General features: G+C 43.1%; 1 protein-coding gene across 2 annotated transcripts in view; it reads right to left on the reverse strand.

Annotated features, from left to right (window-relative positions):
* Nucleotides 1–459: 459 nt before the first annotated feature.
* The window catches only part of LOC126262718 (uncharacterized), an 860056-nt gene continuing 847781 nt past the window's right edge, over nt 460–12734 (reverse strand). For both annotated transcript variants that reach the window (XM_049959507.1, XM_049959506.1), the window contains exons 5-6: nt 11494–11716; nt 460–2878 (exon numbers count right to left, since the gene is read on the reverse strand). In XM_049959507.1, the coding sequence (XP_049815464.1) occupies nt 2814–2878; nt 11494–11716 (288 nt within the window). In that variant the 3' untranslated portion in view covers nt 460–2813. The remainder of the gene's footprint in view (nt 2879–11493; nt 11717–12734) is intronic.

The raw sequence follows: 12734 nt of genomic DNA on the forward strand, positions 1-12734 counted from the left end.
AGGTGGGCAAGGATGGGAGTTAGGCCTTACCCTTCCATGTCCGACGGTTCCTGGGCATCACACGTCATGCCCCACTTGTTAACTTTTGAAAGATACCAATGAAGAAACCGAACAAATGTCCGACAAGGCTTTCTCTTAAAGCCAGTGTCGTCGTCAACGACTAAATAGTCTCAGCGTTTAGTTGTTTAAATTGACAGAACTCAACATTTCCTAGTCGAATTTTCACCACTAATAATCCCTATATGGCCTCGGCATTTCTTATATCTGTTTCGTGCTGCACAATACGCCTCCCATGTGACCTACAGTTGCACGATTTTCACTAAAAAGGTGTTGGTTTATGTACGAACCACTCAGCGTATATCCTGAGAATTCAGTGACTGTTTCAAGGCAGTTAGAGTTTTCATACATAACACTTTATTTCAAAATCTCAACACATGAAAAGTATTTACAGACGTCCATATAAGAGATACAAAAATTAAGGACAAGGGGGTAGCAGATTTACAAAAGCAAATTTGTTCCCAGTTTATTTCGCGCTTCGGCCAGCTGGTTGTGGTTCGAACAGTGATGAGAGGGGCATGCGGGCATGACTTACCAGCAAACACAAGAATTACGTTAGTTTCCATCTCTGTACTCGGGTTGAAAATCACTGCTCAGTTAACTAAGGGTATGTTTCTATAGCGAAAGATATTGTGAAATGTCATGTACGGGACGACAGACCACAATGAAAATTGAGTAAAAAAATTCCAGATGATATATTGATAACAGAGCAATGGTAGGCTATGCCATGGAATCTTTTAATTTCGTATAACTTTATATTACGTAAAAATAATCTTTTTCAGGATTCTGGAGTGGTTTAAACTCCTTTGGAATTTACGACACAGTGAGAGAGAATTCAGTAGACAGTAAAGTCATTTCACGCCGATCTCTTTCATATTTAGTCATTTAATTTTTTTTCTTCTCTCAGTGTTAAGATTGTCTACTCTTACAGCTCAGAAACTGCACAGAAGTTGGTACTGCATTTCTCTTTGTCACACTTTAAGATGTGTGAAGGCGTTAGCTGAGACATTTTATTTGCTTCAAACACACGCGAGTTGCGACACTTTTGAAATTGCTGATAGTCACCAACTCAGTATCTGTGATGTATGCTATGTGTGCAACGTCCAAAAAAATGGTTCAAATGGTTCTGAGCGCTATGGGACTCAACTGCTGTGGTTATCAGTCCCCTAGAACTTAGAACTACTTAAACCTAACTAACCTAAGGACATCACACACATCCATGCCCGAGGCAGGATTCGAACCTGCGACCGTAGCAGTCGCACGGTTCCGGACTGCGCGCCTAGAACCGCGAGACCACCGCGGCCGGCTGTGCAACGTCCAACTGTATATTTAGTTAAAATGGGAAACGATGTACATCTAATGTAAAGGAATATACCGGTACCTAGAATGATGGAACTGATGTATAATTAATGTCAGATACTTCTAGCTTTGAAGTGTTGCGGCCCAAAAACGTATTTTACACAAGAAAAAATAGTTTTCTTGGCCTTTTAACGACGTCTTAAAAGACCGTATCGCAGTTTACACATCATATTATCTTGCAAATAATTCTCGAGATAGACTGTAAGGACGCTAAAGTACATTAAAAGCTGTCCGTACTGACGTGCACAGAATCAAGAAAGGATGTTTGAATGTTACAGTGAACCTAGGATACCAACTTAGTTCCCTTGATAATATACAGTTAACTATACGAATGTTTTCCTTCGGAGAGTGCTCTTCTGTTATGAATTTAATTTGTGCTCTCGGCAACAAATAATCCCTCGAATTGATTTCAAATTGTCATATCCTATAAAAAAACTGATCAGAGCAGGATTTTCAGGAAATAACGAGACTATATATTGTGATGTGACAATATTTAACTACCGTTTATGCGAATAGTACCAGTTTAAGGGATGATAGTATTTACTATGGATCGAAAGAGGAAAACATTTCACCACTGCAGAAGAAGACACAACCAGCTGAACATACCAAACTAATTAAATAAACTAAGTACGAACAATTGTCATGGTCAATTACCACTCACACATATCCTGCTTAAATGATAACTGTATAGCTGCGTTTCACAATTGGAATACTGATTGACTGTTGGGACTGCTTTGTACGTAGAGAGGTAATATTTTGCTTCATTGTTCGCAAGAACGCAACACTGATGGCAAAGCTTTTGTTTATATGAACGGATGTAGTTTCACTACCATTAGATTTATCTACATATTTTAAAATAAATATAACGATTTTAAGACGTCACGTATTAAAGAGGAAGCTGATGTCTATGTTATAACACAGCTGTATACACGTATTCTTTACTCAGGTTCTGAGAACATTCGATATGTATTCTGTTGCACAACAGTATAAACAACAAAGACTACAATTACATTTACAGTTATTTACAGAGGATAGTCAGTAACATTAAATAGTTTGAAATGTGATTGACATTTTGAATTACAGTTTAATTTCCTCAAACGAAAACTCGTCAATAATACTGCAACGCTACGTACAAAGCAGTCGTACGAAAGATAAACGTCTGACAACATGTATATATCAAAAATACGAAAGACCTGCGAAACGTCTTGTCACTGACAAAGTCAGTGCAGCTGGTACGTAGCGAACACGGTAAACTGTTACGTCTGCTGCAATGTAAATAGGAGGTCCTTCTAAAACACAGTTGTAGCATGAGCTCGCACACAACGCGGGCAGCGGGTTCGCCACCATACTGAAGGAGACGACGGCCGTCGACAGTCTTCTGTTCAGTGACGTCACTGCTACCTGCTGGTCGCAGACAGCACCAGCGCCGCGAACACCATCGCGGGGTACGCGCGGCCGGCACCTGCAACACAACCAACAGTCGTCGATAGTCTCATCACAAGAACAGTCACTCATTTCTGTGATGGTTCGCCGTTTTCCAGTAGAGGTGGGCGTAATATCAGATCTGGATCATTATCTGGTTTCTCTACAACCTAATGCGTCAGCAGACTGTTGTATATCTTGGTAATCGCTGGCAGAGGACGGTGACTTTATGTTTACGACTTCGAACTAGTCGTCTTCAAATGATTTGGTGCCACTATGTGTTAGATTTTCCCTGATTTGCTGTAATTATTTCAGACGAATTACATGGTCACCTCTTAAAATTTTGACGGTGTTTCTGGCCCGAGTCTCCGCTTTATTGTCTTGCAGATTCAGACAACTAAAGGCAGAGTAAGTCGTATGCTATTTCCGTTAAGAACCATATACATATCACCGTTGTTTCATCAGTGTTTATCGTCGCTACATAGCGGGCTTCTCATCACCAGCCTTTCCAGTCGTAATCAAGAAGTTTTAATGGTCTGATGATGATGGTACCACGATCGAAACGTGTCACCTTATTAATAAATCTTAAATTTTTGCAACTTACATGTGATCCTAGACTTCTTGTTTGCAGACTTTTATTATAGAGAATAGTGAGTGTAGTAGTCAATTAGGAATGGGGAGATTAGCGTAAGATAGGATTTAGTAGAGGGCATCATCAAACCACTCGAAAGACCACCTGCATAGTATTGAAGATAGTAAAGGAAGCAATAATATTTTATAGTTTTGAAGAAGTATTTTATAATGCATCACCACCGGGAAGCAGAGGTGCACGGTACCTGCCGTGTTTCTGTCTCTAGTCACACTGTTCCGTTGTTACAGGTGTTAAAGTGCAGCTCGCCAGTCATCTCCTGCTGTTCCTATAAATACTGCACTGGGATCTGTTAGTAATACACGTGAGAAATTTTCCCTACAGGCGTTTATTTCGGAAGCATTCGTTACTCTTCGTTGATCTGAAATTTGTACCCCGGCCGGTATTTTAGCTTTGTGATGAGAACGCCAGCCATAATGTTTATTATTTCAGTAACTGTAAACCCAATTTTTTGTGGAAGTCTTAACAGTTTAGAACATTTTTTGGAAGTTCCTAGGCCTTTCACCGTCAGTGTCTTTTCGAATAAAATAATGTTGGGTATTGGGCTGCCTCATCATAACTATTAAAACAACTAAATTTCCGATATTTCGACCGAATTGCTATTGTCTCCATCAGGGAGATTACTGAATGGGACCCCAGCAAGTCGCCAATTGAGCTGTTTCAATAGTTTACAATGATCCGTACTAGTAACCAAAATTATTTTATCTACAATGTCTTGGAAGTGTTTCAAACTGAGTATGAGAGCAGCTAACACCGACACTCAGAGATGTGACACAGAGCGTTAGATCTCGAGAGAGCAAAAGTTCGAACTTTGCAGCAGTCAGTAACAAGTTTCATTAAGAGACAGGAGTGATGATGACCTGTTTCGAGAAATTACTCCGATTTACACAGAAATAATACTCTTCCTAGGCCACTCAAATGACAAAATTTCCATGTCTACATTCAGAACATATGTCGCTTTCAGAACATATGTCACTTCTATAAAATCGTAAATCTTGTTAGTTTGGGAATATGTTGCCAAGTTACGGAGCAACACCCTCAGGGGATAGCCGTCTTTCATTTTCCTAGCATTCATGGGGTCAAAATGTTCATCTCGATTTAGAAATTTTAATGGTAGATATTCGAAAGATTCCTTTTCGTTGCCACTCCTCTTTGGTTTACAAGCCGCGTCATTTTGAGTAAAACGTTCCAGATTTCGACGAATGTCTCTGCCTTGGCCGTTATGAGTAATAACGACTGACTGCCGGATCTGGCATGGAGGTCCGCTTATATAGGTGTTTCCCTTAATGGAAAGCTACCCTGGACTTTCATTTCACCAAGATAATGCCCGCCTGCACACGGCGAGAGTTTCTACTGCTCGTTTTTGTGCTTGCAAGACCCTGCCTTGACCAGCTATGTCACCGAATCTGTCCCAAACTGTGAACATTTGGAGCATTGTGAACAGTGCTCTCCAACCAGCTCGGGATTCTATTGGTATAACATGCCAATTGGACAGAATTTAACGCTATATCCCCCCCCCCCCCAGGAGGACATCCAGAAAATCTATCAACCAGTGCTAATCCCAGTAACTCCATAAGTGCCAGAGTTGGACAAACGCCTTATTGACTTGCTGAATTTGTGAAGGTCTTTCTCTAGAATAAATTATCGATTGTAATGAGTTATTTGTCTGTACATGAACACTCCATCTATTGACTTCCGTTCCATTCGGATAATTCCATCGTCCTTTTCTTTCGGCCGACATTTGATGGATGATTTTTCTGACGTTTCGCCAGCACGAGTGGCTGGTACTGTAATAGCTTTATCCTCCATCGCTGCAGGTGGACTGGAGTCGAACTCCGGGCAGCAGTTTATATGTACCTAACGAGCCAACGTCCGAGGTCTTTTCCTTGGTCATTTTTGCTGCCGTTCTCCTCTTGTTAGCTGCAATGGTCGTTCGCCGCTGCACGGGAATCCAGGATCCGTTCGCCTTGAGGCTTACGTCTTTCTTGTTGAATTTGTTCTCATGTTTGGGTATTTCTATAGCTTCTATGAAAAAGGCGGTGTGACAGCTCTTCCCTGCAGCCTGAACTTCCGTATCGGCGAATTCTAGTATGTGGTCGGCCTCACACAGCGCGTGCTTGCCACGGCCAATTTCTCCACCTGCCCCAACCTCCAATGTCGCTTATGTTCTATGATCCTCCGTATCGGTTGGTCGTCCCGTTATTCCAACATAAACTTTCACACATGTGCATGGCATGCGTTATACTGTCGACGTTGAAAGTGGGTCCCTTTTCCCCTTTGCCGATTTGAGACATTCTTTGATCTTCATTTTCGTTTTAAAAATAGTCTTCACGCGGTGATTACACGATATACGGCGGATTCTGTCCGTCACCCGAGGAATGTATAGCACAAAGACCACACATGACATTTATTTTTCCGATGTGTCACTTCACCGAGTATTTCACTCTGTTATGCTTCTGATACAACTCTTGACAATATCCATTGCTCCTCAGAACGCTTTCCAAGTGTTGCATGTCGCATCTCTGGTGCTGCGGCTCACATATTTGTCTTTCTCGCGCTACAAACGTCTTAATAATGCCTATTTTCTGGCTTGGGTGGTGATTTGACAGTTTGTGCAGTTATCGGTCCTTGTGTGTCGGTTTTCAATACAGGCTGTGTCCCTGGTTCTCACCATCTCTTGTGACCAGCACTTCTAGAAAGGGTAGCAGTTTGTCCGTTTCTACATTTTTTGTTTTATGTTGGCATGGAGGCTGTTCAAGTGTCTTAGGAAGTAACAGATCTGTTCCTTACCACGGCTCCACACAACGAAGGTATCATCAGTGTACCTGTACCGCACCTCAGGTTTACGAGGTACCAAGTCAAGTGACTGTGAGGGAGATGGTCACCACCGGACTAAGAGGACCACCCATGGCGACGCCTTAAAGTTGTTCGTAGAAGTTTCCATTACACGTTAAGTAGCTGATGGTGAGACTTGGATGAGAGAGCATGATGAGGTTTTGCGGGAAAATGGAATCGATTTGCTCCAGAGAGTCACTGAATGGCACATTATTAAACAAACAACATGATGCCATTTTCCTTGACTTCCGGAAGGCGTTCGTTACAGTTCCGCACAGACGCCTGACAAACAAAGTAAGAACCTACGGAATATCAGACCAGCTGTGTGGCTGGATTGAAGAGTTTTTAGCAAACAGAACACATCGTGTTGTTCTCAATGGAGAGACCCCTACAGACGTTAAAGTAACCTCTGGCGTGCCGCAGGGGAGTGTTATGGGACCATTGCTTTTCACAATATATATTAATGACCTAGCAGATAGTGTCGGAAGTTCCATGCGGCTTTTCGCGGATGATGCTGTAGTATACAGAGAAGTTGCAGCATTAGAAAATTGCAGCGAAATGCAGGAACATCTGCAGCGGATAGGCACTTGGTGCAGGGAGTCGCAACTGACCCTTAACATATACAAATGTAATGTATTGCGAATACAAAGAAAGAAGGATCCTTTATTGTATAATTATATGATAGCGAAACACACACTGCTAGCAGTTACTTCTGTAAAATATCTGGAAGTTTGCGTACGGGACGATTTGAAGGGAAATGATTATATAAAATTAATTCTTGGTAGGGAGGGTGCCAGGTTGAGATTCATTGGGAGTGTCCTTGGAAAATGTAATCCATAAACATAGGAGGTGGCTTACAAAACACTCGTTCGATCTATACTTGAGAAATGCTCATCAGTATGGGATCCGTACAAGGTCGGGTTGACAGAGGAGATAGCGAATATCAAAAGAAGAGCGGCGCGTTTCGTCACAGGGTTATTTGGTAAGCGTGATAGCGTTACGGAGATGTTTAGCAAACTCAAGTGGCGGACTTTGCAAGAGAGGAGCTCTGCATCGCGGTGTAGCTTGCTGCCCAGTTTTCGAGAGGGTGCGTTTCTGGATGAGGTATCGAATATATTGTTTCCCCCTACTTATGCCTCCCGAGGAGATCACGAATGTAAAATTAGAGAGATTCGAGCGCGCACGGAGGCTTTCCGGCAGTCGTTCTTTCCGCGAACCACACGTGACTGGAACAGGAAAGAGAGGTAATGACAGTGGCACGTAAAGTGCCTTCCGCCACACACCGTTGGGTGGTTTGCGGTGTATAAATGTTAATTTAGATGTAGAAAGTGACCAGGATGTCGTTGGGTAATAGTTTTAGTGCATTCAGCTTCTCAATGAAATGTGATGAGTCCTTGATGTACGTGTCAGTCTTCCCCACGTGCAGCTGGAGCAGAGAGGCGAAGCATTATGCCAGCTTATACGTCGGTGAGAGATGAGCGCTAACAATCGGTCTTAATGGGGCATTATTCTCATCGATCTTTGGTAATCTATACAGCCGAGGTGGTAGGGCTTCTGTGTTGCACAGGTTGCTATATATGTGAGCCGAGATGGAAGACGCCTTGGCTATCGATTCGTATTGCCTCTGATCCTCTGCATCGGATCTGCGATTAGTTTTCGGCACGTTGTCGGATCTAACAGGATCTGGATCTTCTGCTCTATATGTTTGGTACTTATTACGACGGTCACATTTCCTTTATCGGCACGCCGTATCAATATACTCAAGTCAGGGTTAAGACTCTTGATGACTTGTACCTCTTCTTACTTCAGGTTGTAAGGTGGCGGTTTTGTTCGGTGCACTATCCGGGCTGGTTCAGTGCCTCTTTCCTCAGCTCTTTCACAAGGGAAGGCCACTTCGTTATTAGTAAAGATGTCCGCCATAGGTATAGTTCTGGTATGATAGCGAAATTCCCTCCTTTACCAAGGACAGACTGTTCCTCTTTGGTCAACTGTTGTTCAGCGAGGTTGACCACAGTGATTGACACGTCGGAAATCGCCTTGGAATGCTGCTTTCGGCATCGTGCAGCGCCAAAGTTCGTCCTGCATGCTCCTTTGGGTGATATAGTCGATCTTGTCCCAGTCGTCTGGATGCATTATGCTACTTAGTTGATAGAAAGTGTCCTAAAGTTCTTGCCACGTGCCTCCGTGTCGGCAGAATTCGCTCACGAACAAAAGCACTTTTCGTTGTGTCGTAGACACTATGGGTATGTACGGTGGTGCAGAGGTGCTTACATACTCATATTCACCACCGCAAAAGCACATTGTATCTATGAAAGAATGCTCTGGCGAGTGCTCTTCGAAAACCCGCGGGCGGCAGCCGTTAGTGAAAAGAATGGAGGGGCTACCAGCCAGGACTGGACCGAGTGACGTGGAAGGCACTGAATAAACCTGAATTCAATAAACACTGATAGAGAATAGCTACAGAAAGGCCAGTAATACAGTTACAAACAGAAAAATAGGACGAATGCGTGTGTGAAAAAGCATCTACGATTAATTAAACCACGACCGTAAAATAAATTTCTCCACAATGGCTTGTTCAACTTCCATTAACTAAGTCTCCAGTGATAGGGCTCATAGAGCTTTACCAGGAAATAACAGTACCCTTCTGTAAACATTTTGTATTTTAAGTTATAGCCACAATTTTGCATTCTGTACATACAATACGCGTTTTCACCATACAAATTAATAAAACTGTGTAAGTAGCGGCAGGATAGTTAACTAGACATGGATTCTGATATTTTCAGTTTTATTTCTTTATTTTCAACTGGACAGCTTGAAGTAGCGTTTACACTAACAAGTTACCAGTTATTGAACAAACTGATTAACTTAACAGAAAACCAGGGAAGTGAGTGTAAAGCTGAGTAAATTTACATGCTAAATGATGTATCACGCATTTGTATAGCGTAAAATTAATAGCTTGTGAATATGAACTGGAATGCGCAAGGGGTGTTGCTAGGCTAGAGGCATTGCGAGCCTTTAAGTAGCCAGCGGCCATTTTGATCTTGTTATTTGATCATGGAGCAATATTAGGTGATCGTTCGTCTGGATGAACTGAAAAAGTTCGAATGTGCAGCGATTTGGTCCTAATTAGGTAGTATACGAAACATTTAGATGTGTTATTTACATGTGTTAACTTTGAGACTTGTTTTATCGCGGGCATTTGCTAGTGAAAACTTAGAAAAAGTTCAGGGAGTTGAGCCAGCATGTGAACCTAGTTGACACTAGGTAAATAAGACATAAATTTAAAAACCCTCCGCGATTATTTGCGAGTGATCTGAACCTGTGGTTTTAATTTGTTACTGATTGTAGAACTTTAATTTTAAAATATACGCTGAATGAACTTTTCGGAGATTTTATCGGGATCTACGCGTTGGTTAACGTGAGATGCTACTCTGGATTTTTTTTTATCTTAAACTCTCGCACAGTCCTCCGGCAATTCAGTGTTAAAAAGATAATAATGAACTTTTATTTAAATCAGAATTACTGTGTGCTGCTAGCATTAATTAATCTTCACGGCGTAATCCTTCCTGAATATTTAATTACTGAACTTTCGTGGCGAATAGTCAAGGGTAACTACGAAAAATACGTTTGGTGCCTCTAGGCCATAACGTAGCGAAATGTGGAAGATCAACCACGCCTAAGGAAAGCCAGGAAACTTTTTTCTGTTCCAGTTCATAGCTCTTCCTGTTGCAAGGGAACAGTTTCAAGAACAAGCACTTGTATTTTCATTTAATAACAGTAGAGTAGCAGTAAAAAGAAAAAGGGGATAAGAATCTAAAACCAAACATAGTTTGTATGAAATCAAGGTCTCAAGTGAGAAGTACAGGTGTGGGATTGAATAAAGGCACGCTGAGATCGTGGTACTTTCTATGTGGCGACTACTATTTCGACCAGTTGGACAGCGTGCTGATGTGAAATCCGTTAACTCCATAAGTAGCCAGCATTTGTATGAAGAAATTTAAAGATAATACTTTGGACACGGCTGCAGCTGAGCCAATTTACTATTATCCTTGCGTCGACGTCTCTTTTATCATCTGGCTCCATGAACGTGAAATATTGAGAGAATTCTTAGAACACCTGAACGGCGGTCACGGCCACATTAGGCTTGCGATGGAAGTAGACAGATGGTACATTGCCCTTCTTAGACATCTTTGTTCGCCGAAAAACCAATGGGCATCGGATCCGTATCTCCACTCTCTCACCGTCACTATCCACATCCTCGTCCACCGTGCTAAAGTCGTCTCAGACGCTGAAAATCTCCCTCTAGCCCTAAGCCACCTCCGAAAAGTGTTCAGGGAAAACGGCTTCAGTCACCGCCGGGTTTCACAGGGTATTTCTGGTGAGAGAGTAGGAGAAACACCTTACCTAAGAATAGAGCAAGAAACTTGTGCTTTCAATTTTCTGTGGCACTGTGTGAGGAAAGATTATCCGGTTCCTGAAGATACACAACGTTTCATTAGTCTTCAGGCTCCCAGCAAAAATAAGTCGTCTCATGCGGCCTTTGAAGGACGATCTACGGTTTAGAACACCTGGAATGTACAAGATACCATGTCAGTGTGGTTGCTACTACGCCGGCGAAACATTATGCGCTGTGGATCAATTCCGGACAGAACACGAGAAGTGCTTATGCCTACGATATTCCAATAAATCATCCGTGGCAGAAAACGTTTTAGAAAATCGACATCTGCCATTATGAGGAGGAAGGGATTTTGAGAAAGCGTCATAAAAGAAACTATAAAAATAGTAAACACCATGCAGAAGGGCGGTGGTGTGCAGCTCGACACTGGGACATGGCCATCGCGATGTTAGAGCTGGCACGACGGGCGTAGGACGAAAACATCACCATATCGGGGGAGTAAGAGAGCACCAGTGACGTCACAGCCAGCAGTGCGGCTATGTAATGGCGAGGCCACGGCAATACGACAGTGTTTTACCACTTGACAATGGCCCAGGAGAGCCCAGTCGAAGGCTCGCGAAATTTTAACCACCTGATGCTGCTGGAAGACCGAGAAGATGTTACTGAATTTCAGTATCTAATGAGCTATCGGACAACACTGGTGCCCTGCACCAAAGAACAACCTATAAAACTTTGCCTCTGTTGTTCGGGTTCACAGACAGACCGTGCGACTCACCAGATCGGCTGTGTCCCAGCACGGAGGCTATCTGCGGGGCGTCGTCGACCAGCTCCACGGACTCGCTGCTGCGCCGGTACACCTTGAAGATGGCGGCGACGCAGCGGAGGCGCATCACCGCCTCCGGGTACGTCAGCGACGCCACCGCCAGCTGCAGCGACGACCACGACGTCTTCCGGCCGCCCCCGGCGTCCGACACCACCGTCGGCGCCGAGTTTGGGATCTGCGGACCGACGACGACCAGTTAGCCATTCACTCGACTCAAACGCACCTGTCGCGTAATACAGTGGTGCTACGCCATTTTTTCTGCCTCATTAGATTTAGAGAAGTCGGGGTTCTGCGGCTTAACCTGTTCTTAATAAAGGTGGTAAGAAACACTTGAAGTTACCGTAAAATTCCATTTTTACTCATTTTTCCAAATTGTTAGAAATAGTACTGTACTCACGAGTAGTCTCACATTTAAGCAGAAACAGTTTACTTGGCACACCATAGATTGGAGTCGAACGGGTTTGCCCGACTGAGAATGATGTATGTACATTCACATATCAAATATTACGAGCTTTGAATAGTAAAATACCACAGGTTTTATTTTCTGTGAACGGTCCAATGCGTTTGACTGTGTAGAGCATGTTACTATCTTAGACAAACTTAAGTGTCATCGAATTTCTACGCAACTAAGGTTACGTGGCATGTAGGTTCAGCATGGAATAATGTCCGTAGGGGTCGTTGGTGCCACTGCCGTGTAGCGGGTAGCCAGCGGAAGGAACGACCATTCCGAACAACCAGTAGCTAGTCGATCAGTGTTGCGGTGACTGCTGGAAATGAGTGTTCTCATTCCAGCTCCCGCGAAGTGCGAATTGCTCGCTGTAATTCGCTACATAAATGCTAAGGGCGTGGACGCCGCTCAGATTCATGGCGAAAATCTTTCAGTTTATGGAGAGGACGTAATGTCAAAGCAGCATATGACGAAATGGGTACGGAATTTCCATTCTGTAAGGACGAAAATTCACGATGAAGACAGAAGAAGACTGTTTCACTTATGATTTAGTGCAGAAAACTGAAGAACGTCTCTCTGATCGCCGTTCGACAAATGACGTCCTGGATGCAGGTTTTCCAAACAATTTACGAACTGCTGTTAATGAAATCATCACTGATCGACTAAATTATCGCAAGCTGTGTACAAGATAGGTGCAAAAGGTGCTTACGAAAGTACACAAAATAGACACAGTCAGTGTCGCTCG

This window comes from Schistocerca nitens, chromosome 6 (assembly GCF_023898315.1).
Source record: "Schistocerca nitens isolate TAMUIC-IGC-003100 chromosome 6, iqSchNite1.1, whole genome shotgun sequence".
In the NCBI taxonomy this organism is placed as follows: Eukaryota; Metazoa; Arthropoda; class Insecta; order Orthoptera; family Acrididae; genus Schistocerca; species Schistocerca nitens.